The sequence below is a fragment of the Lipophrys pholis genome (assembly GCF_963383615.2).
Source record: "Lipophrys pholis genome assembly, chromosome: 1".
NCBI lineage: Eukaryota > Metazoa > Chordata > Actinopteri > Blenniiformes > Blenniidae > Lipophrys > Lipophrys pholis.
Window position 1 is genome coordinate 19896378 of NC_137635.1, and position 27078 is coordinate 19923455.

At 43.6% G+C, this 27078-nt stretch overlaps 1 protein-coding gene across 1 annotated transcript in view; it reads left to right on the forward strand.

Annotated features, from left to right (window-relative positions):
* Window positions 1-11738: 11738 nt before the first annotated feature.
* Window positions 11739-27078, forward strand: part of usp54b (ubiquitin specific peptidase 54b) — a gene marked incomplete at its 5' end in the record, with an annotated part of 50939 nt that continues 35599 nt past the window's right edge. Inside the window, 2 exons of the mRNA XM_080484553.1 lie at window positions 11739-11894; window positions 20770-20862. Of these exons, the coding sequence (XP_080340679.1) occupies window positions 11739-11894; window positions 20770-20862 (249 nt within the window). The remainder of the gene's footprint in view (window positions 11895-20769; window positions 20863-27078) is intronic.

Consider the following 27078-nt stretch of genomic DNA (forward strand, 5'->3'; position numbering starts at 1 on the left):
AGGAGGCCGGGGGGGGGGGTTCCGGCACGGTATCGCGAGAGCCGCGTGCAGCGACCGCAGCGCTGGATGGATGGCGCTGGTGGTGGCTGGATGCGTCCACGGCTCGCCCTCTTCTCCCGTTAAATCACACGGTAGGACAGGCGAACGGACGGAGACTGGCGGTGACAGCAGCCGGGGTGAGTAAACAACAAAACAAAACACGCACGGCATGGCACAGCAAAACACCGCACCGCACGAGAGACCTGGAGGAGGGGGGGTGGGCGAGGGGGACTCACATGTGAGCGCACCGGACGGAGTAGGTGTGTGTGTCTTAAAAATGTGTGTGAGGTGAGGGAGGGGGCAGGCAGCGTGTCGGCCAGTTGTGACCCTCTCCAGATGCGCTCCGGTGACAGTCTCCGAGGATGGCTGTCTTTTTTTTTTTTAATTTGATCTCCATCTCTGTAATAATCTGCTCCGCGGTGATGATCGCCGCTCTCCTCAGCAGCGGGGCCGGGATCGCACTCTCCGTTGCTCCGTGCGCTGTCACTTTCATTCTCTGAGCCTATCAGGTGGTCTCGGGTCGGTAATTCCCCGTTGCGCAGCTGCTCTCCCTCGTGCTGCCGCTTTACGTCGCCCATCCTTCCCGTTGCACGGTGCAGTTACAGGTGTTATTATCCCGGTAACCCCCCCACCACACACACACACACACACCGTTCGGTCCCCCGGTGTGCGTCTCTGCTTTTGGCACTGTTTTGGTGGACTTGTTGATGGATGACCGGGGAGACCGCAGCCTTTTACCGCGGCGGATTCACGCGCCGCTGTCATCGCTCCCCCGGGGCGGAGGGGGCTCCGGTGGCTCCGGTGGCGGTGATTTAATGTTGCGGCTTCGATCCGCGTGATTGATGACTTTGGCCCGCATCATCATCCAGAACAGCGTCGTCACAGTATAGAGACGGTGACACAGCCCTCTGCTGCGTGCCTCCGGCGCACGCACGTGCACCCTTTAAAAAAAAAAAAAAAGAAGTGTGCCAGCCGCCCCCTCATTTCCATCAATCAAGACAAGGAAGGCTTATTGAAACTCTCTCATCAATACACCTCATGCTTTCTTTTTGAAACAATCCTCAGACCTGTGAATTCTCCCTTCCGGTATTTCTGATGTGCCTGTCTGCAGGCTGCATCTTGATAGACGCACACTGTGGGTGTGACCCTTCCTGTCTGGAGTTTCCATGTTCTCCCCAGTCCTGACTGGTGATAATGAGCTGTTCACATGTGTGAACCATTGTTGAACCTGTGTCCTGTCCGGTATGTATGATCAAATGTAATCCATTTAACCTTCAAAATTAGGACGAATCCCTGCTCACAAACTTTATGAGCCAAAAAACTGAAGTTTATGTTGCATTGAAATCAAAAAAGTCATCGTCAAATCAAACTCTTTTTCTGAGAGGGGACTTAATGACTATATGTAATATTAAAACATTCAAAGCACCATTTATTAATGCTGTTTTCCAGAGAGGAGTCTCTCTGACTGTTTGTTTGCTGTGCAAGAAAAGAGGTAAAAAAAAGAAAGAAGAAGAAATAAGAGCTTTTTTGAAGCTGCAGGGAGCCACTACAGAGGAGCCGCATGTGGCCCGGAGCCACGGGTTGCAGACCCCTGGCCTATCCCCAACAGTCACAGTGTGTGTGATTACATCACAGTTTGGAGTCGAGATCAGATCATCAGCTAAAAACAAGACCAGGTCAAAACCCAGCTGGATTGCTTGAGCTTTTTAAAGTGGAGTTTGACTTCAAATCAGCACCCCTAATTGGAAACGCTGCTTCATGTTACTTATTTTTATTTTTGGGAAAGGCAGATTTCAGCTTTCTCCATCTCCGTCACTGCTACTTTCAAACCAGATTCTCATTGGTTGGAAACTTTCTGTGTGGAGTTTGCATGTTGTTCCTGTGAGTGCGTAGGTGTTCTCTGGTTCATGCATTAGATGACGCAGCACTCCACACCATCTCACATTTGTTTTGGCCCGAGACGGCTCATCCTGACTTTAAATCGAACCTTCACCCCGAACCAAAAGTCTCAACCCTACGAAGCAGAGGCCTCACCTTGTATAGGATGAACGGGCCGATGTCCCCACGTTGCGGGGAATACAAACGAGGCAGGAATGCTCAGCCACGACTCTGCACCCTCGCCCTCCAAGCCGAGTCGAAATGTCGCCCTGACATTTAAGTCGGACTTCTCATCAGTCTGAGTTTTGGAGATGAAACACTTTGGAAGGCAGCACATTTAATTACTGGGGTTAATAAAAGCAAATAGGCATTCATTAGTTTGTGTGTGTGTGCGTGTGTGTGTGTGTGTGTGTGTGTGTGTGTGTGTGTGTGTGTGTGTGTGTGTGTGTGTGTGTGTGTGTGTGTGTGTGTGCGCGCGCCAGCTTAGTTTGAAAACACCACTTTTCCTGCTCTTTATATTCATATACTACACACTGATACTTTCAAGTTTTGAGCTGTATTTCAATTGTATTATTTTTTATCTATCTCATGGAATGATTATTTTCCTTTATCACTGAATTGTCTTTAGCTTGTATTTGTTCAAATACCTGACAAGACAAGTTGGACGACTTTCAGCTCGACGTTTGTAGCATTTTAGCTGCAACCGAACCGAGGCCCGACTTCCTTACGGGAGCGTTCTTTAGTTTCAATTTGAATTCGCAAATCGATCAGGGCAGCTTACCATATTTTCCAGACTATGTTTCACGTTGTTCACTATTTTCAAAATAGCTTAATATAGATAAAAAAAAAAGAACAGCAGGTCAATACAATTTAGGACCACTTGATGTCACTGTATGTCAACAGAACTCTACAGTCCCGTAGAAAAACCTCCATTACTATGTTTAACTGACAACGAGCTAAATATCACCCCAAAAAAAAAGGTGCGAGGCAAAATTTAAGCAAAAAAAGGATGAAATGTTCTCTAATCAACTTGAAACTGAGCAAAAGAAAGAAAGATTTTAGTTTGTGAAAAACTTGTTAGGCGAGCTGCAGAAGTCCAGAGAAACTGTTACCGTGATGAAGAAAACGAAGAAGACTACTCGTGGGCTAAAAGCTGAGGATTCAATTCACAGGAGGTTCTGGAACAAAAGCTGCTGGACCAAGATTATTTATGGTGCAGTTTCTTCTGCACACATAGAAATAAGTGCAACTTGTATGTTTTTTTCTTTTTTTTTTTCTTTTCATGATGCATCTTATACCGATGCGACTTCTACTCAGGTGCGACGATTTAGCGATTATTCAGAATTCAAAAAAGAAGCCGTGTTTTATTTCTGAGCTATTGGTTGGAAATAAAACCCGAGAATTCGTTTTGTGCAGATAAATTGTCATGTGATGAAACCCTTTGAAAGACAAGTCTATTAAATTCACTAATTGGTTTAAATCCTCTGAGTATTGCTCTTCAGACGCGTGCTGGTCGTGTATGACTGATCCTGACTCGAGTCTCGAGGGCGGCGGGTGTGTGTGTGTGTGTGTGTGTGTGTGTGTGTGTGTGTGTGTGTGTGTGTGTGTGTGTGTGTGTGTGTGTGTGGCGGGGGGGGTCTTCACTGGTGTATAAGTTGCCAGTTCAGCTAAAGCGTTTCTGCCTGAGCGGATCGGGCCGGGTCCACATGCACGGGATTATCACAGGGTTGAGGTATACGGAAGAACAGATTAAGCAGATGAAGGAGGAGAAGAAGAAATGAAAAGGCACGCTCACGCCACGTGTCTCCTCTGACCTTTACCATCGGTTGGAGTGCTCGCTCTTTCCTCCCATGTTAGTGATCTCCTTAGACAAGTGGTTTTTGGTTTAATCTAATGTGCCACTTATTACCTTTCCATCCTTTTCACTTCTTTACGTCCCTCCACTTTCCTTTGTTGGTCATTTTTGTCCTCTTTTGGTTTTCGAATCTTGATTGTCTCCCCTCCCCTCCCTTCCTCTCTCTACCTCTTTGTCACCCCAAAACTCTAACCTCAACTGCAGAATCCCCATGACTCCAGCGTGCATCATAAATCAGGTTGGTTATGTAATAACCAAAATATTAAGCAAATTTTCCCTCCTCTTTTTGTTTTCTTCTAATAGGATTCAGTGCGCATCGTGTATCACCGTTATAATGGGTTGCATCTAGGTTATGTGTGTGCGTGTGCATGTGTAACTTCATATGCACACACACGAGATGCGTGAGTGTGTGTGTCTGTGTGTGAGAGCATGCATGCGTGCAATTACATGTGTGTTCTCACATGTATATTTTAATACTACAGTGTCTGAGTGCAGAAATGACCTTGAAGCTCGCAAAAATAAATAAATAAAAAAAATCCCACTCTCGGTAATGTGCTCACACATGCAGCTGCACGTGTGTCTGGCGACTGTTCACACACATTCATGAAACACACAAATACGACTTCTCCTTAAATTCCAAGTGGAAAAGAGCGGGGGAAGAACGAGAGGCACAGAGGGGAGGATGAACTCTGGGCTCTCCCTATTGTCAGCCAGGGCTATTTGAAGTTACACATAACCCAGTTAGAGGGAAACCACTGTGTGTGTGTGTGTGTGTGTGTGTGTGTGTGTGTGTGTGTGTGTGTGTGTGTGTGTGTGTGTGTGTGTGTGTGTGTGTGTGTGTGTGTGTGTGTGTGTGTGTGTGTGTGTGTGTGTGTGTGTGTGTGTGTGTGTAAGCACATGTATGTGAAGTTTTTTGGAAACTGAAGTGAAAGAGACAGAGATGAATGGGTGAAAGAGTGGAGAGAGTGAATGAGAATGGAAAATAGAGGTCAGTGGAAGAAAGTGAGAGACAGAGGGCAGGAATTAAGTGAATGAGAGGAGGAGGGAGAAAGTGCAGGCGAAGAAACGAGACACGAAGCGAGCGCCCACAGTTTCTGAAGGATCAAAGCTTCTTTCTTTTGCAGGGATATATATATAAATATATACTTCTCGCCTTTTTGTTTGTTGGAGAGAGGTGGTGGGCGGGGCGGGGGAGACGGGCCATTGTCCTCAGGGACAGTATCAGCTCTTTGTTCAGCTTGCTTGACACTGGCGTCACTGTCACCAATCCACACTTACACACAGCAGAGTGACAGCGAAAGAGAGGGACGGTCCGCATTGCATCCAAACTCCAAACGGGTGTCAAATAATAGCATTTTATTTTCCTTTCTGCTCTCAGGTTACAATTGTGGAATGCATTCCTCACGGCAGAGAAGAACAAACAGGGTCATAAAAGTGGGAAACAAATACCCACTCCTCTAATGAGGAGTGGGCACGATGTTGATCTGAGGAATTACTGTAGAGGAGTTTGAACAAGCCAAGGCTGCAAAAGGAAACAAGAACAATATGTGCATTTTAAGGTATAAGACCAAAATTTTAAACCGTAACCACTCTTATAGATCCATCCACAGCTTTTTCTGTGTTTTGCAATATGATTCCAGGAAAATGTGTGTTCGGTAGTTTTCTTTGTACGCCATCAAGCCTGCTTTTTTAAATGGTGCCGCATATAAAAGGAACATGCATTTGTGGGATGAGCAATAAAGTTGAGGTTAAAGGTTAGGAACAACATTCATCTGTATATATGGTAAACAGAGTTCACTTATATAGGGCTTTTTCTACTGATTTAACACGTCCCAAAGTGGTTTCTAATGTGAGCCACACTCAACCATTCACACACATTCACACACATTCACACACATTCACACACCCTGCAGGGCGCTCAGTCTATCCATTGCAACTTGAGGTTCAGTGTCTCGCTCAAGGACACTGCCATATGAACAGATAAAGGGTGGGACCTGCAATCATCCAATTGAAAGACAACCTGCTCTATCAAGTAGTTCCTTTCTTTTTTTAGAAAGTAAAAAAAAACAAAAAACATTTGGAAGGACCAACCTGGCCTGCACACAACCCCAACCTCAATCCCATCCAACACCTTTGGCATGGCTGCGATCCAATCCTCGTCGCCCAGCAGTTGCCGACCTCACTAATGCTCTTGTAGCTGAATGGGAACAAATCTCTTCAGCCAGGATCCAAAATCTGAAGAGTCTGAAACCAGATTTAAAAAAGATAAAGGTAAAAAAAAAATACTGTAACAGCAGTACATTAATGTTCGGAGGAAGAAGAATGCGGGGAAAACGTCACATTGGTGTGATATTCTCCTAATTGTGGCCGTTTTCAAACTGTGCTTACTAACTCAGGCTGTGGAGTCCCCAGAGGTTGCGGCATAAATCAATAGCACAACAAATGGGAACATGCAGTGTTTCCTTTCATAAACGGTTTATTTATCCCTAATTGCCTTTTTTTTTTATTTTTATTTTTTTAACTGTAACATACGGGGAAGTTCACCTTTTTTCAAGCGAGTTTTAAACAAATGTTTGTGCCAATGAAATATTAATGATGAACATTCTTTTTTCTTAATTTTAATAATACACCATCCCAAGTCAGACTAGAATACTGTGCAGGATGCAGAGAAATAGAAAATATGATGCAGATTTTTACAGCCGATACAGAAACCCAGCTCTTTTCTCGTGAATCACAGCGATATCACTCCGGTCTTTGTAAAAATGAAACGAAAACGCCTTGATTGTGTCCCCCTCCAAAGCGCAGGGAGGCGTAAATAGAGTGGAAGCGAGAGTCTAAGCTTGAAAAATAAGCAGCGAGGAAACGTGTGAAGGCGGCTTCATCCGGGTGTCATGTGCAGCACCTCGGTTGATGGAGAGGCGGGATGACAGACCGATATGAAAGGATGTTTTTCAACGAACTGTTGACATTAATCGCAGCGATGTGAATCAAAGAGGAGGCATCACAGTGCACCGGGGATCAAACAGGCATGGAGCCATCCTTCAGATTCTGTCCTTAGATAAACTCCTGCATGTCGCCGCGTGAACTCGGGGAAACGTCGAGCAACAGGAGTGAGCGAAGGAAAGGAGGAGAGAAGGGAGGTGGGCAAAACGCACACGTGTGAGGGAGAACGTCGCAGAAACACGGAAAAATCTAAATCAGTGGATATTTTGTTTAAAACGATAGTAATTGGGTGTCTTTCTGATCAGGGTTTTACATGTCGTCCCTGGAGTCTGTCCAGGATATACTTTCCCTGCCTTCCCCCGTTGTCATCTGGAATTGGCTCCAGATCCTGGGTTGGATAGAAGATGGATGATAATGATAATATCGTCGTGGTTAAAATCCTGTTCGTACCCTGGTTGCCGTAGTGATAAGACTCGTGTTAACGGCAGCAGTGACGTTACAGTGAAAGCATATGAAAGACAGATGTGCGTCCTCGACGCTCCCAGCTGTGCCCCCGCCGACTGCTATCGATCCACAAGTAATCATCTGCTGTCACACTGATACACACAAGCCACAACGTTCAGTCTTTGACCTCCGGTCGTGTAAATTTAATGCTTTTGTTTTTTTATATGTTGAGCTGAATGGAAGTATCCTTTCCTAACTTGTTGCCGTTACAGAAGCTCTCGTCTATTCTCACGATTGTCTCTCGATAATCATTCCCCGCGTGTCTCAGTTTTAGCAGGAAGACTTGACTAGTAATCGTCTTTGAACTGGTCACATGTTAAAACGTCTCTGTCGTTTGTTAGAGATGCTCGTGTTGGTCCTCTTTCTAGCACGTTTAATTCCAACAGAAAGAAATAATATTTTGAGCATATTCATTTAAAAAGAAAATATATTAAAAACTTCTTATATAATTTAATGTATTTATTTTATTTTTTTATAATGTGATAGGAGGGTCACCAGTTTTAGCCATATTCACTTAAAATTTCCTCACATAATGTGGGAGTATTTGTGAAAATAAAACTGTTAGATTATAGACACCTTTTGTTTTGTTTTGTTTGTAACAATTCATTTCTGTTCAAGGCAGAGTGTTCTACTTGTACAACAGATCCAGTTTGCCTGATATAAAACAACCTAATATAATAGTCTTTGACTACGTGTTACTTGTGCTTAACTTCATGAAGGATGGAGATGAACACTATTGACAGGATGGTATCAGTTTGAATTCCCAGTGTGTTTCAGCTTCTCTCTTTCTGGGTTACCACAGCAGCTCGTTAGATCTGATTCGTTGCTTTGCTTCAAGTTGTTATGCTGCCAGATACCCTTCCTCTGGCAATTTGAGCTGTAAGTGTCTTGCTCAGCGACCACCAGCAGGGACCCCTTGGTCAAAACATTGGATTACATGCGTGAATCTCCCAGTGAGCAATACGACTTGGTGTAGAGACTGGATGTTTGTCGCAGTCAACAGGAACAATCATTTACAGATATTAGCATCAGCAATCAGCCGGAGGAGCAGGAAAATATTGGGGAAAAATCCAATATTGGATCTTTCTAAATCTGTAGATTTTTTGTTTAACAGAAAGTTTCAGTTTTTGGTAAACGCACGCACGCACGCACGCACGCACGCACGCACGCACGCACGCACGCACGCACGCACGCACGCACGCACGCACGCACGCACGCACGCACCGAGAGCCAATGTACCAGTTCGACCAAAATGACTTAGATGTGTGGGAGTAAGCCAGAGAACCAGGAGGAGATCCACACAGGATAAAGAAGGACTAAACTTTGTGCAAAAAAGGCCCTTAGCCCATAATTGGGATCTGTCTGTGAGGTGAGAGTGCTCGCCACAAACCCACCACCATGGGCCTCACCTCAGCATCACACGTGGATAATCTCAACCACGTGTGTTCACTGTCTGGGCTGCATCCACAGGTCCTGGTTTCCTTATGCCTGCGAGTGCAGGGTCAGGGAATTTGATTGACTTATGCCTTGACTCAGTCTGGCTTCCAGGAAGTCACCACCATCAATACACATCATCATCATCACTTGTGGGTGTGTGTGTGAGTGTGTGTGTGTGTGTGTGTGTGTGTGTGTGTGTGTGTGTGTGTGAGTGTGTGTGTGTGTGTGTGTGTGTGTGTGTGTGTGTGTAAGTGCGCACGCGCGTTCTCTACCAGTGCAGCACAGTGTGTCTTTCTGTTAAATCACATGGTTCGGCTTTTCCCCCCGCGTGCCTGCTGCTTGGCCTATTTCCATGGTAACTAGCCGAAGATGTGGACACACACACACACACACACTCACACACACACACACACACACACACACACACACACACACACACACACACACACACACACACACACACACACACACTTTTTGCGATAGCTTGTGCCAGAGCAATCTCAGTTGTATGTGGCTGTAGGGTACAGTCAGAGAGGAGGATGTGTGATCACACACTCCTCACAGGCTCAGCGGGAGAGACACACACACACACACACACACACACACACACACACACACACACACACACACACACACACACACACACACACACACACTGTATGCTGAAACAGAAGCTCAGGGTGCTGCACTGTAGAGAAAAAAAAAAGTGGCACACACGGGCATACCAGCCAAATCTCTATAAATCCTGTCATTTTGGATTTGCTTGTTAACAGATGAATGTACATTCAGACGATAGACAGATAGATAAATAGATAGATAGATAGATAGATAGATAGATAGATAGATAGATAGATAGATAGATAGAATGAATGAATGCTAAATTGCTGTGTTATAAGTAAATGAACTGAGACTGCAATGTTGCAGCCTAATGGTTGCATAATGTTTCCTTTCACATTTGCTCTGATGTGTTTCATCCTCACCCCCCACCCCCCCCCCCCCCCCCACCCCCTCATTGCTCACCTTTGACCCCCTCACCTTCAACCATCCCATGTGGCGATCGCCAGAGGCCACACTGCTCACCTACACGCCGCAGCCTCCCCACGCCCTCTGGCCTTTGGCCAAAAGGGGCGCCGTGGCGATAATGCAGCCCGGCAATCAGGCGAGGGAGCTTTGCCAAAAGTGGGGAAGCTATAGGGGAAGGGAATGAAGGGAGAGATGTAGGGAGGGAGGGAGGTTGGATGGGGCACTGCGGATCTGTTAGCTACTGCCCCGTGGTGTTACGCAACTTCTTGTACACACACATCTACTCACACATATTGTAGGGTGACAAACACACACCAACTGTCTTTTTTTATTCTCGTCATCACACACACACACACACACACACACACACACACACACACACACACACACACACACACACACACACACACACACACACACACACACACACACACACACACACACACACACACACTCGGAGCTGCGCCTATAGTGAAGCTCGAACCAGCATAAGCTCCTCATAATGTCCCTAAGTGCCGATTATGAAATGACATAACAGATCTCTCCCAGCGGTTCCCGACTTGTATCACTGGTGAAATGTCCTGACAGATATCGTCGTGTACATGTTATAATGTGCATGAGTCATAGTGGCATAGCAACCACCAATGTAAAACATTTTGTGCTGCAGCGGTTCATTACGGGCCAAACGATGTCGGCAAACGAATGTTACGGTTTTTGTCCACCGAAAGAAAATATCGTGTTCGTTTCCCTTTTTGCTCTGATTTTGGTTTCCTCCAACTCCCAAACTCCCCTTTTTGTTAAGCTGGCGTAGCTAGTACGCACTGAAACTCACCTCATGACATGAAATTATCTTCTTACATTTGTTTGAGTGTTCTGTTTTCAGGAAGAAAATAGGGAATCCAAGTTCCTTAGTATTCAGATTTTCCTCTTCCCCTGCTGTCATTTGCCAATTATTCTTGGACACACACATGTGAGCAGAAATTGTATTAATGGATCGCTTGTGAGCCATTGTGATTCAGAAACAATAAGTTAGAAAGGCATGAAGCCATGAATTTGCGGTGAGCATCCCTTTTCCCATTGCACATAATCATTATTTATCATTTCTGATATAACGCTGGTGTGCATAAATTCCTGGCAAGCCAGAGAGTATTAAAGGAGCCATTAATTGTGTCCTTGTGTCACGCGAGAAATGAAAGTCAACCAACTCGGTTGGTATCGAAACTCCATGAAGAATTCCTTCTACCTCATTCCCAACAGAAGCTACAGTATATCTAAGCGGAGAGGTGCAATCTGGAAAAGAGCTTTGGCCTTTACCATGTTAACCTCGACAGCACTTTGTCACCTGAACTCAGCCTCCTTTAAATGTTTGTGAGTTGAAGTGTGTTATCATAGAACCCGGTGAGATAAGCCTTGCACTGCAGCAGTGTATCTGACGGTTGGAAGTCACCGCATATATTCCGCTGTTCATGCTGTTGACTTCTCAAAAATACTCTTTGTGGGTTTTTGTGATATCAGTTTGTTTTTTTTTTACCGCTGTTGTCCTTCTCTGTGTAAACCTGCGAAGGTTTTATTCTTGCAAGTTGTTTTCCGTGACCTAACAGGTTGGTCTTTATGTCTTGCAGGCAAAGTGAGAGACGAGAAGAAAGCGTGGACGGAGTCCCCACATGGGAGCAGCAACGCTGTCTAATCCACTTTTATCTGACAGAATCTGCCAAAGGACGCTTTGGAAACGCTCTCATGTCTTCAAACACAAACTGTTAAATCCGGGGAGCTAAAAACAGAAAAACAAAAAAAAACAACCGCTGGCTCTCACAAGTGGACAGATTTAAGTCAAAACTGGAGAGGGGGAGGGTTGTATGGGTGCCAAATCCCCTTCTAAGACACACCGCATCTCCACAACCCACAGCCGCCACCTCCCTCCTCTTCCTCCGCCCGTCTCCTCCTCCTCCTCTTCCGCCACGTTTCTCTCATTCTCCCTCGTCCTTTCTCATGGGAGTGACATAGAGGCCATTGCTTGGTCTGCCGCCCCGCCCCTGGAAACGGGGGCGTCCAGGTAGTGATGTCGTGGAAGAGGAACTACTTTGCGTCCGGTGGCGGAGCGGTAGGTGGGGCGCAGGGGCTGGTGACCCCGAGAACCATGACCTCTATTGCCCCCAGCAAAGGCCTGAGCAACGAGCCGGGACAGAACAGCTGCTTCCTCAACAGTGCTCTGCAGGTCAGTTGGATAAACACACACTCACAGACGCAGGGCAATCAGAAGGTATGAGCAGACAAGCATGTTTTTCATGGGGATTTTCGAGACCATGACGCGGTCTCAGCTGGTCAAGTTTACCACCTGATTCCAATCTACACATTTGGGTCAGTTCCTTAGAATTGAGTGTGTCCAAGCCAATTCAACCAAAAAGGCTCAACATTTCTATTTGTGGCTTTGTTGTAATAATCTGTAGTATTCAGAAAACTTTGAGGCTTAGCTTGAACCAAAAGGTGACTTGATAGTCCCTGAAAGGTCTTCAGTCATAAAACAATTAAATATGATCTGTCAAATCTTTATTTAACAAGATGTTAAGACCAGAGATCTCTTTTTCTTGATCAGTCCAGCAACAATAACAGCAACGACTGAAGATAAAAGGAACTATGGGAAAGATGTTGAACCTCAAGTCGGTCCAGGTGGAGATTGAACACCTGAGCTTCCGTCTCCATTGGCGTGTGAAAGTCTGAGTGAAAGAGTGAATAAGACCAACGACTGAAGTGAGGACGGTGTACATAAACTCCATTCAAGTGCAACAGAATTGGTTGTGATAACATTACAGTATCACAACTGCCTCGGCGGTGCCTCTGTTGTATGTTGCGTCAATGCTAATGTACTTTTGTCTCAATTTTGTGTTAAACTTTGTAAGAGCAACGTTTGTGCAGTTCTTCCCCAGAAAACAGCTTCTACTTTAAAACACATACACCCACAATCCAACCCCCCCCCCCCCCCCCCCCCCCCCCCCTTCCTGCTTCTCCTCACACTGCAGTAAATTGCTATTAAAACGTGACAGGGAGGAGATTAGTGCCACATTAACGGGTGTTCGCATGTTGTCGGTGGGTTTTGGCAGCTTGTGGCCTCCGTGTGGACGGGACGTCCAGCCTGTGTGCAGAGGAGATGGTCACACTGCACTGCTGCTGCTACGTCTCTTATCACACACACACACACACACACACACACACACACACACACACACACACACACACACACACACACACACACAGAACTGCCTCGACTGCTGGCGTGAATAAGAGAGAGAGAGAGAGAGAGAGCGAGAGAAAAGAAGTGTGTGAGGTTGAAGTAAGCAGAAGAGGGAGGGGAGGCGATGGGGCAGAAGCTTAGGGAGAGTCGAAGAGAGCGGAGGAATAAATGTGAAGAGGAGAGAAGAGGGATGAGGAGTATACAGTATGAAAAAAACGAAGAGAAGACTGAAGGGGATACTGCAGGAAGAAAGAGGGGAGCGAAAGAGTCCAGCAAGGTAAGAGGAGGAAAAAATACAACGTTTGAGAGGAGAGTGGGAGAGAGCGATGAAAGGATGGAGGGTGGCGCTGGTGTAAGGGACTGGGAGACAGATGAAAAGACACAGTGAAGGACAGAAAGTTTATTTGCGAAACGAAGAAATGGCCTCAACAAAGGGATGCAAAGCAGCTACAGTGGCCAGAGAACTGGGCCACTTCAAGGACACACACACACACACACACACACACACACACACACACACACACACACACACACACACACACACACACACACACACACACACACACACACACACACACACACACACACACACACACACACACACACACACACAAAGCGGGAGCGGGATGTTTTACAGGACACAGACGAGTGAGGATGAACTGAGAGAGCGTTAAAGAACTGTGCAGTATGTCTCTCTCTCTCTCTCTCTCTCTCTCTCCCTCTCTCTGTACTGATTGGAGCAGGTCAAGCCATCAATATGGAGAACTTTGCTCCATAATTTGTCTTGATTATTTGATCTGAAAAATGAGATAAAAATGGAGGAGGACGCTAATATCTCAAAATGTAAAACACAGAACTATTTCCATCACGATGCAGCAAAGCACCACCAAACCAAAAAGCAGTGAACATACTCCCCTTTTGTACTTCACTTTTTAATCATCGTCCTTGCATAAATATTGCTGTCTGTGGTCATCAGTTTGCCGTAACCAATTAGCGTAATGCTCCACGATGAGTGCGTTGATAGTAAGTGAAATACTCCTGCTGCCCCTAAGGGCCCTCTGGGTAGGGAAGTTAACCCCGCGATGCTGCAGTGGAGCTGCTGTGTGGCATCAGCATCAGCAGCCTCGGCTGTTTGTTCTGCGTGAGTTTGTGTGGTTTAACGAGGGAGAAGGATGGAGCAGCTTTCCAGCGTGTAGACACAGGTGAAAATAGCCGAAGGAGGTGTAGAGTGCACTGGCTTTGATGAAGCTGGGACACATGGGTTCACTCATAAGGCAGCGCCGTGTGTGTGTGTCGGTATGTGTGTGTGTGTGTGTCGGTGTGTGTGTGTGTCGGTATGTGTGTGTGTGTGTGTCGGTATGTGTGTGTTTGTGTGTGATGCAGTAGCAGCAGTACAGAGGCAGCGTCTCATTCATCTCTACCCTCATTCTGCAAATTTCATACCAATTTAACTTGCAGTTCATCCTGTTTTCTGCGTGTTTTACGCTCATGTTTTTTTTTTTTTTTCTTCAACGTGTCAGTTTGCCTCATTTGATGGATGATAGAGAGAAACCAAAAGAATCTTTGCTTTGGGTCGACTGAGCAGAGGTTTGCAGGGTGCTATTAAATCGTTGATACAAAGCTGCAGCCTCCTGCAGTGAAAAAAAAAAAAAGCATTGGACAATAGAAATGAGTTTGCATTATTGGAGAAAACAGAGCAGTTCAGTAGCATTTCTGGGAGTCTTGATTTGCCATATGACTCTTAACAGCGCTTGGTCTCTCTAATTGTTGATGTTGGTTTCAGGAAATTGAACAGTAATAAGAAATGATTTTCATTGTAAAGACTGTTGTCAGCTATCTGATGGCACTGCAGTTAAATAAACATCCACTTTCTGGCCGAGCTCCCTATTTAGTTACATCACTAGAAACACTTAGATAAGGCTTTTGCTGTAGTTTTCTAATATCGTACAATATTTTTTTCACCACGTAATCTAATGATTACACACTTTTGACTCTATTGAACTTTAAAACATAATATATTTTTTGAATACTCCGCCCGGTAATAAGGTGAGATGGATGCAGACGATCCATGAAGGGAGAAAACGAAGACAATTCTAACTAAGAAAGTAATGCGTTTTGTTGGTAACGCGCTGGTAAAGCTGCTGTCTCTCCGCCCTGCTCCCCAAGGCAGCCGGTGGCATTCAATAAACCTTGTAACTTCCCTTTAGAACAGCTGTCTGCAGCAGTCTTCATATTAGCAGTTGATCTCAGCTGTTTTTCTTGCTGCACCCGGTTCCGCACGACAACTGAGAGTCGCATCCTTCTTTTGGGAGCACATGCGGTAGAAGACGATCTGATTCCAATAATGACTGGTTAACGCCACGCGGATGCGAGTGCGCCATTTGACTCCAGACTAACTTCAGCTGAATGAACCAGTCGTCACACCTCTATTACAACTCTACAAATGACCCTAAATAGGAGGGAAATTAGTTACATGGCCAAGTGGTAGCGGCTAAAGTAAGAAGTAACTTGTAAATGTATTCGAGTACTATTTCCCCGGGTTGAAGTCTGCTGGATGAAAGGGCTGCCGGGTCATGCACACGAGCTGAGAGGTTAATTGTGGAGGTCAGGTAGAGGTAGAAGTAGAAATCCAGAGGTGCGTATTCACAATAATCTGTATTATATCCATTGAGCTACATTTCTTTTGTTGTCTCTGTAATCTGCATGCTTACCGTTAAACTTTACCGAGACGCTTGAGGAGACCCACAGAACAATAATGTCATCTGTTAAACCTCCAACCCGGGAGCTGTGAAAACCTCCTACCTGATAACGCAAGTCGAAGGTGCATGAAAAATTAGCGAGCGGCTATTGCAATGACAGCAGTATCGTGTGGTACACAAAAAAAAAGCAGAGGAGGGGAGATGATGTTACCTCATGTGGTAATTGGAGAGGAGCCGGGGACGGGCAGGGCAGAAATCAGCTACCACAGCCACAGACAGCAGAGCGGGGCAGGTGCTGCAGAGCTGATCAGATTAGAAAGACCTCCTCATTGAATGCTGTCGTGGGTTTGTTTCTATGTGATTTATATTTATACCGCTCCGCTGACGCAGAGGAAATACCTCTCTGTGACAGTGGGGATGTTTCTTATCATTAAAACCACCTGCTGCCTTTCTTAAAGCGCCTCATAATCACTGATCATTTACATTATTTGCATTCACGATTTGGCCTCTTCATCTGTACTCACAGCTCTGTAACATTTCACTAGGAGGCAGTTTATTCTTTTTCCACACTATCTCGTTTCATCTTGCGCCTGCGATGAGAAGTCCACTACGGTGTTACTCTTAGTGGATCGCATGCATTGAAAGTGTAATCTATTTGCCTGAGCATGACATTTCGCACACTTTATCCAGGATCTTAGTCAACCGGACCCTTGCTGTAATATTCCTGCTGTTTAAAATTTATAAAGTGGGGATTGCACCGTTTCATTAACACTAAGTCACTGAGACTTCAGTCGGAGAGCAGTGTTAAACATTAAAGCCACGTCAGTGAGGTTAGCATTACCATCAAAGTTATACAGCGGGAGTGAATTTGTGAAAACATGCATACTGCGTGATGTTTCAGCAGATTTGTCTTGTTAAGCACAAAGTAAGAGTCGTGTTTTTTGGGAGGCATTGAAACGGACAGATATGAAACGAAAACGAGTGACGCGTTAATAGCAATATACTGCATTTTGAAATGTAATTTCGATATTGGATTATTTTTCATTGAAAATTTCTACTTTTTTGTAAAAAGATAGTTCATTAGATGGGAACATTTCCATAATAGCCTTCTTTCCACTAAGCCAAAATTCTGGAGATTATATTCTTTCTTTCTGTATTTGGATTTGACAGTATTAATGAACATATAATCCCATGAGTTTACACAAGGTCGCAGTAAATAAGACGGATTTAGCGCAAGGCTAATTTCCATTGTCCGACATAAAATCATACAGAGTTGCAGACGTATAAGAACAATATAGTAAAACAAAGACAATGATGAGACATTCATTCTATTGTTGGACATTCGGGGAAAAAAAAGGCCGATTTTACTGCTTGGATAGTACAAGATATGTAATATGTGTGATTATTTTCTTTATTATTAGAGTTGCAACAAAATATACTGTATAATATTTGTATACAGTAATGATACAGGGTTTATCACATAAAAATCTGAAAATAATAGTGTCTACATGTAGTTGCAGGCAGTCGTGTTACGATCTTTTCTGTTCAGTCTGTGACTTCCTGGCTTTAACCTTTGAAGCAGGGCCTCGTCCGGAAGCACTCTGGGAAAACCCTGCGTCTGAAGAAGTGCCGTAGTTCCTCCCAAAGCCCTTGGTTATTTTTTTTAGAAATTTCCGCATGAAAGTACATCGCCAATTCAGTCAGTTACAGCTCTGCAACTATAATAAATAAGTTTGTTCTCTATGGATGAAAGAAACAAGAAATACTGCAAATCCATTTGTCCTTATCACCAGGTCAGTGTCAGTGGACAAAACCCAGACGCAAAAGGACTTGACATTTTGAGTGGCGAATAATTAAAACGACACCTTTCTGAGTTTGTAAGACTCCTATAACATCTACAAAACTGATTTATGTCCGTCTCTGAAAGTTTTCAACTGCAATTTCAACAAGACCGATACACGATTCGTCCATATCTGCTGGTCCAGGCAGGAGCGTTACAGGTCAAATTCATTTGGTCTTGCAAGACGTTTGCACACGCCATGCTACTGGCTGTGTTTGGATACAAAATTACACTCTGATCTCCACCGTGGAAACGGTTAAGCACAAAGTCTGTGAACAAATATCACTTTCTTTGTTGTTTCATTACCCGTAACTCCATGACTCACGCAAATATGACACATCGGCTCACAGTTGAAAGTCCTCCAAAGTGCCTGCCAACCCGAATCAGTCTTTTTGCATCAAGTATGATCTGTTCCTTATATAATGGCAGCAAGCAAAAACATGTGCAAATGAGCTCAGTTTATTTATTTTGTTCATTGTTGCTAGTTGTAGTGTAGTTTTCACCCGCAGGTTCCTGCAACCTGTCCGTTGTTTTGTTTTTTTCTTTTTTCTCAAGCCCCCAAAAAAGGATGGAAGGTCCAGAGGGGTGAAACAAATTATACAAATGATGGGGAGAGCAGGGAGAGACGGCAAGAATGAAAGAGAGGATTGTGCAAAGGTGGAGTACCGGGGAAAAAGGGAGATGGATGGACGGATGCTGAGAGACGGGCATGGAGCGATTGTGCCCTCCTTGTGGCTGCTGCAGTGCTGTGCAGGGAGCCGATTCATCACGACCAAATAAACTACAGAGAGAGGAGGGGAAACAGAGGGGTGGGGGGGGAAGTGGGGGGGTAGATAGACCTTATACACTAGCGTCAGCATGCAGTCTGTCATCCGCTGCCCCTTCTTTCCTCCACTTATCACTCTCTGCTTAACACACACATACATACACTGTACGGCCCTGTATAGGCTGCATACATACACACACACTGTATTGGACCTACAGTGCATACTGTAATCGTGTAGTGTGTGTGTGTGTGTGTGGTCCTGCAGATCTCAGTAAAAGCCTGAGGGACATTGCTGTGTCAATATTATCTTTCAGCATGCTGAATTAATGTACTAAGAGCCTTTTCCTCTAATTATGCACGAGAGAGACGGAGAGAAGGACAAGAAAAGGTTTACCTCACTTATCTACCACTTTGTATGTGTTCTTTGTAGTTTCTTAAAGCTTTGTACTGGTAATTTCCTGTCTGTCCCACAGTATCTCTGGCTCGGAGTCTCTTTCATTGCTGAAAATATACAAAGTAGAAAGCGCGCTCCGCGGGAGCTGTTGGGGAAAACAATTAGCTGAAAATGGCTGAAAGCCATACTGAGCGGTAGACTTGGGTGTTGATTCTTTGCAACCATTTTGCAATACAGGAAGTCATTCGATTCATTTTTGTTTGTCTTAGGCGACAGGAAACCTGATGGAGGACAATGTTTTTTCCCCCCAATTTATCATGACAGTGAGTCAGAACATCCGACTAAGTCATTAATTACTGGAGTTTGCTGTGGTTCAGACACCAGGACTGCAGCTTTCGTTCTCGAATAGGGAAATTAAATCAATCAAGCCCAATCAGGAAAGAACCACACACCGTGGAGATAACAGTGGAGTCCATCCCTGCAGCTGTAACAGTCCTCACCAAAAATATTAGAGCAGCCTCGCCACTTTAAATTCAACACAGAACTACACTGACACTTGGTTTTGGCAGGAAAACCAAACGGTCTGAGGTGTTTCTCTCCTTGTGATCTCAGTGCCACGCTCCCTGGTGCCACATGGCATTTATACTTGCTTTCATTTTTAATAAAAAATTTTTTTTGGTTAATTCTATGTAATTTTTGTCAAGTGTTAAAAAAGAAAAAAAAAATCAGCACATGGCCATGGCTTTCCTCTCAAATCCCGCCACCACTCTGGCCGTAAGCAGTTATTTCGGACTTGGGTGAAGCCTGTAAGGGGAACACGCCAGACGACACGCTGCGCCACACTGGCAACCAGGCCTGAGCTGTTCACTGTGTGTTTAGGAAGATATTATCATTTATTTGTGGCTGTTTTCTTGGGAAAACATGGAAGTTACTATTTCGCAGCTTTTATACAGTGAAACAATGTAAACTATAAATCTGCAAAAGTCAATCAAAATCAAAAGCAAATTACATCTTAATTAAATAAATGTGACTTTTGGGGGGCGTCATACATACGGGGGATTATGTGACACCATGCATAACAGCTATAAGAGAGAAGTTTTATTTTTAAACATTTCACTGTATTTTGCATCAGAAGGTTTCATTAAAATTTGCTTAATGTTGACATTACTGTCCTTTTCAGTAGTAATTCTTCAGTCTGGATTAAAATTGTAACATTTTCACCATTCATACTTTGCGCCACAATAAAGAAAAACGTTAAAGTTAAATTCAGGTTATTATGGCACTATTTTACCAGTCCAGCCGACTCAAGATGAAATTTGGCCGCATGTGGCCCCTGAACTAAAATGTGTTTAGATGATAATGAATGTACAAAGCATATGAAGACTGAAAATTACACACAAAAGGTAACAAAAACAAAACTAAAAACTTATTTTTGTTAGATTTCTTTGTTCCAACAATGTTTTTCGGATTCAAGTCTTGTCCCATGGGGTCAGATAACTTTAGTTTTAAATTGTCCTGCTTTTTTAAGGAACAAAAGTGTGTCGGTTGAGCTGAGTATATAGGTTTGACCCTATCCTATCCTGCTGCTCACTCTTGTTTTGAGCCTCTGATACTTTAGGGTCCTCACAGTCAGGCGTCTGATTGCCTATGTCTTTCTAATTGATTAAAAAAAATACAAGAATTTTTACATTTTTTAAATTTAGAATTCATATTCTCTTAGACAGGCGTCCTTTTCTTAACTTAAGTAATTTTTATCATTTGCTTGCTACCAGTTAACAAATTGGAAAAGTATATTTGTGTGGTTACATTTCATCGTCCAGACGTGTTTTTCTCACAATCAAGGTGCTTTTGGTAAAACGGATTTTTCCTTTGAAAATTTATCTTGTAATTTTTTTTAAGTCACTGTAGTTTTTAACATTTTGGCATGCTCTCGAGATGATTTTGCTAAAGTCATGAGTCAGAAACACACCACATTCTTTTAGGGTCTCTAAACTTGGGTAATAATTCTCCTTCAAAAAACCTACAGCGGCTCATGTCGCCTGTGTTGTTTGGGGGTGACCAGGCTGTTCGGATAAATCAAAACTTAGGAAAGAGGAAGAGACAGATACATCATTCCAGTGGCACCGGAGACTTAGAGGATAAACTTCTGCTTTATTTTGCAGGTTTTGTGGCACCTCGACATCTTCCGCAGAAGCTTTCGACAGCTGACCACTCACAAGTGCATGGAGGACTCGTGCATCTTTTGCGCCTTGAAGGTAAAACTGCGATCAATTTTGCTGATTATTTTTGTGCGTGGCACTGAATTACTTACATTTCTTTCAGTGTGTTCCATTTTTGTGATCATTTCTACCATTTCTAATAGCGGCCCACCGCTCACCTCTGCCTCTTTTCTGTTTCTATTTTGTTATATAATGGAATATCAATCGCTCTACTATGAGGAATGTACACAAAAGGGGGCCTGTGGGCCATTATGTGAACTTAAAGGTACATAATTATTAAGAAAAAAAGAAAAATAGGCTTGGTTTCAAAGGGTTCCATGACTTACTGATATAAGATGGTCTTGCTAATATACATTTGCTTTTTTCTTTGTTCTATACTATTAAAATCGTCATTCTTTATGAACTCAAAGCCAACGCATAAAGATTATAATGTGCAAGAACACAACACAACGTGACATCTTGCAGTAACTCGCTATAGAAACACGCAACAAGACAAACCCCGGTGCCATAAAATGCAAATGAAATCAGAAAAACTACACGTGGCATGCAGGGAGAAAAAAATTACAGCAACACTACAAAATAGGCCGGTGCATTTTAAATTAGAAGTATAGACCGTTTTGTGATTCACCATTATTAATCTCAGGCATTTAGCAAAACAAGCCTTTGTGTTTTGGTCTCTTGAATGTGTTCAAACAATCCTCTGAGCCAATACAAATCCAAATTGGACAGACCTGCCTGCTAATAAACACAGCAGGGAAGCTTTTGCCGTTTGTGCTGATTATGCAACCCTCTAAAATACTCGGCTACTTGGTTCAAAGAAAGGTGTTTCCATTTAAAATAACAGAAGCGGCTTCGTTGATATATGCTTCCAAAAATCGAGACCGCAGAATAAGATATTTAACTGAAGGTAATTATAATACATACATTTTTCTCAGTATTTGGAGCGAGAGGTGAAAATACTCAAATTACATTACATTACATTTCTAACAGTGATTGATATCTCCTGTGTTTCTGTCCTGATACCTATAAACATTTATGTGAGGGCATTGTTAGACATCATAGGTACCAAGTCATAGATACCCGGATCTGCAGGTATACATTATGCCCAAATACATTCGCGCTGAATACTTAATATCTTAAAAGTAACAGCTGCAATGGTAAAAGCATCAAACTCGCAGGAGTCATCAAATGCCTTTTGTAGCTTTTGGATACGATATATGAAAGGCTCGTTTTCAAGACTGGAAGGAAACTAGAGTTTCAAAGTTTTACAACATGAAAGTTAAAAAAATAACGTGCGTATCCTGTAAAAATAGCATCTTCCTTTTCCATATGGGTTTGCGTGACACACCAAGAGCTTGGCGAGATATCCTGGAAGGCTTTCCCGTGGTTTTTTTCGTCCTAACGTCGTAATGAAGCCTGAACGTTGTCGGCTGTTGATGCTGTTTGCCGTCTAATGATGCATTGAGGCTCTCATGCTGCTCGTGGAGACATGCGGCAGACAGATGGTTATTGTTTGTTTTATCAAAGTATTTAAGCTCTGACAGAAGGTGCTCATGGGAATTTTCCCAGCCTATGGTTTGGGTAGGCTTTGATACTTTGTGGTTATCCACGCTCGAGTTGTGTGTTTGCCCATTTACTGAACACTAACTCACCACAGGGCTTGTGTACTGACGGGGGAGAAGAATTCCCCAAATAGAGGAGGTTTTAGGAGGAAGTTAAACCCCGAAAAGATTTGTTTTGCACCAAACTGCCGCATGTCACATTACTTCCTGTAGGTTCTTCTCTTGTGCGGACACGTCTCTACACATGAAACACAAAGGGAGTGGAATATGCGGATACAGAAAACCCAATCGAAATGATCCATCTTTGAAATCCATCTAGATGTAGTCCAACCATCTTATAATCAGTCTACGAGCCATTGTTGTTAACTGTGTCAGAATAGAATCAACTACAATGCAACAGGAGCGCTTTAATAATCCCTTAGAAACTCTAAGGCGCAGCCGGGAATGCATGATAACATTTAGAACAACAGAAAGGAAGATGATTACAGATGAATAACTATAATAAACACAAATAGAAGTACACAGTAAAAGGAGTTTTTACATCATGGAGGGAGTAAGAGAGACGGATGGATCCCACTTTACACCTCATCCTCCACTGTGGGACCACCTGTACATCTTAACCTCATTGGCCTTCCCAATTAGCACCATGTGCTGTTTAAATGTACTCATTGCCTCTCTCAGTGGTCACCCACCATTAATCTCTATCGGCTGTCCGACGCTTTGTACCCTTCTGTTATTCTCTTGTTACCCTAGGTTTTATTTTTTAATTTCTTTTAATGATTGTCCTTTTCCTCACTTCTTCTTCTCCTTAATTCTCATCTCCATTTCTTTCACACTTCTACTGGTGGAATAAAGACTACAATTAAATGGAAAAATAGTTTCCACTTGAAAGTTTCATATTTTAACAAGAACACTTGAATGAATTTGCTTTTTTTTTTGTCGTCACTGTAGTATAACATATTCCGCGTCCATTTAACTGTTTTCACCACATAGCTACAGGTTGAATCACTGTTGTGTGTTTCTTTTTTTTTTTTCTTTTTTTTTTTTACCAGCTGCTGAACAGAAAGTAACCGACGAAGATCTTTAAAGATGAGAAATCCTCATAATGAACGAGCATCATGCGGCTCCGTTCCAACCATTTGTTGCATTGATGATGACAAATATGTGTCTGAGACGAAGGGAAGTGTTGTGTGTAACGTGCTGTGGTGGAGTCGTATGTATGTGTGTGTGTGTGTGTGTGTGTGTGTGTGTGTGTGTGTGTGTGTGTGTGTGTGTGTGTGTGTGTGTGTGTGTGTGTGTGTGTGTGTGTGTTTTTGTGTGTAGCAGTGTCGATGTGTGTGTTCTACATGCTGCTCTGTCTCCAGCGCTTCTCTGTAATTAATTGGCTGACTGAAAGCGCTGAGGTAGCAGAGCCCACGCTGGGATGCTACACACACACACACACACACACACACACACACACACACACACACACACACACACTTGCTTGCATGCCGAACACGCCAGCCTGCAACACGCATGCACCTTAAGACGCTCGCAAATCTTCCTCGCCGTACCGCGACAGCAGGTGTGTGGCGTGTCAGTCAGCTGTGGGCGTAGAAATCAAAGGTATTGTCGCCGTGTTAAGTGTTCGTATTTTCCTGTCACCTTTCATTAGCCGTCCTGCCAGAGAACAGATGTGACGACGTTCTTACAGTCTGTTTCCTCGATGTCGTCCCCACAGCAACGGAGAGATAAAAGTCTCTGAATAACCGAGCGAGACACCCAAGCAAATGAACTTTAATGGCGTGTTAAATTTTCAAACAGCCATTTTTAGGGGAACCCAGATAAATGGCATTTGTGGATTCTTTTATTCTGGCCGGATTGTGCGCGATTTCGCCGGGTTTATCTGCAGCAGATAAAGACGCCTGCCGTTGTAGTAAACAGAAGTTCAGAGTCTGCCTGTGGCTATCCCTCTAGAAATCACTGCAACACTTTATCTCTCTCAACAGCAAAACACTGTCACACACACACACACACACACACACACACACACACACACACACACACACACACACACACACACACACACACACACACACACACACACACACACACACACACACACACACACACACACACACACACACACACACACAGGCCACAATGAAGCGGAGAAGCGAGAAGGAAAAAGAGGAGAAAGTGGGAGAAAACGAAGCAAGAAAGATGAATGGATGTGGGAGTTGGTGTCGATTGGCCCTGTCTTCAGACACACACACACACACACACACACACACACACACACACACACACACACACACACACACACACACACACACACACACACACACACACACACACACACACACACACACACACACACACACACACACACACACCTCTCTTACTCTGCCTCATCTCTCCCTGTCCTCCTCCTCCTCCCTCTCTCTCTGTAGGGTATATTCCCCCTCCATTCTCCTTGGCGCATTGCTGCAGTCAGCGCACACACACACACACACACACACACACACACACACACACACACACACACACACACACACACACACACACACACACACACACACACACACACACACACACACACACTATTGCTCTTACTCTTCTGACTCTTTCCCTTTTTCTTGTTTCCTCTCTCTCTCTCTCTCTCTCTCTCTCTCTCCAACACACTTCTGTCAGCATGACTGCATTACCTTTCCCATTGCCAGGCCTCGGCTGGCACACACACACTCACACACCCCGGCCTATTGTTTTATAACATGTTCTCTCCATAGGATCACAGCCATCTTGCTTCCACAATGTCATTAATGGGACCTGAAGTTAAAAAAGCCGAGCACACGAGGATTGTTAAACGCTCACTTCTTTAGATGAGATGCAGATTTGGACTTCCATCTCAGATATAATCTGCTTCTTCTTACATTCGTTTAAGCCTGATTTGGTTTTAGGTGAATTTATGCTGTCATCACACTTGAGGTGCAGTTTCTTGGTCCGAAGAAAGAAGAAAAAGAAAAGAAACACACTTTTAGTCATGCTTTTACACAGAACGCACAAGTTAGAAGCTTATGTGACAAACACTAATCAGCCTTATCATTAGGACCACTGACACAGTGACAATCAAAATGAATAACACCGATCATCTCGACATCGTGGCACCTATTAATGGGTGGGATGTGTTACTAAACAACTGAACATTTTGATGTGTTGAATGGAGGGAAATGGGAAACAGTAAAGACTTGGGCAGGTTTGACCACATCTGCAGCTGTTAGTGCTTTTGACTAGTGGTGAACCAGTAATGGTTTCTCAAGCGGCCAAGTCTCATTCATGTGTGACGCAGAAGCTGCAAGTTTTTGAAATAAAGCGGCTCGAACAAGAGAACGTCGAGTGAAAAACAGCTCATGATGAAAAACATGCTGCCTAAGCTATAAACCAGCTTGTTAAACATCCTTTATTAAAAAAAACAAGTAGCTGTTATGAATCAGGTCGGAGGCAATCTGATTGCGATTCAGTTCACAGGTTGAAAAACCTTTGAGGTGCAAATACATGTCAGGAGTCACTGGTGTCAAGGGAAGTTATGGGCCAGGTGTTAAATATTCTATATTCCTGACAGCAGTCATGTATATGTATGATGGCATGACTTTAACACAAGACACTATAGTGCTGATCTATACCTCCTCATATTATGCATGGTAATAACTTAAGTGTGTTTTAAGGTAGTTTTGTTAATTTTTCTTTTTGACTGTTTTATCAATGTTCAAAAATAGGTTTTGATGTGGTATTTTCTTACCAAGTCAGATTTTAAATTTTTTTTTACAACAAATAAAAATTACGGCATTTTTATCCTTTGGGAATGTTAAGAAAGCCATCTATGCTTTTACCGTAATTTCCCGACTATATAAGTCGCTACTTTTTTGACACGCTACGAACCCTGTGGCTTAAACAATGACGTGGATAATTTATGGATTTTTACGGGTTCACGAGCTTCATGCTGATACATGATTGATGCGTTCGGGTGCATCACGTAACTCTGACCTTTCTTTTTCTCCTTTTTTTTTCTTTTTAAATTTGATCTGTGCAGCTTATATTCAGGTGCGCTCAATAGTCCAGAAATTACGGTATCTCTCTTTTCATACCGCTCAGTCAACAGTCACTCTCTCTGCCTGTGCTTGGACTGAGATATGGCTTAGATGTGACTGTTTTGTGATTGTGATTTTCAAAACTGTGATTACTGCTGTCACTGCAAGTGTGTAGGAAAGAGATTGATCCCAGCCTGTGAAGATATGGGATTTTCACTGGTGGCAGATATCTCTGTGTACTGAGAGACGCCTGAGTCAGTGGCTCAGATTTGGCAAATGTTGTGTTGCCACAGCCCCCTACTCAGGTCTGCTGCTCATCTCACAAGTGCATGATCCTTAGGAATATGGCACCAATTAAATAAACCAACTTTGCAATGGCATGAAAATAATTAAAAAACGTTTTACCAAGAAGGAAGTCATTTTTACAAAAAGTCAAATAGTTCAATCTCAAATTGGTGAAGTGTCCCTCACTTCCACTACTACAACTCTGATTGTGTCATTTTGATTATGCAAATATAGACAATTCTACTGTTTAATTGACCTTTTTGGCCATAGTTTGGGAGAAACATGAGGATAAATACTGCAGGCTTTCCAGTGCCGTATAAATCAGTCATATTGCT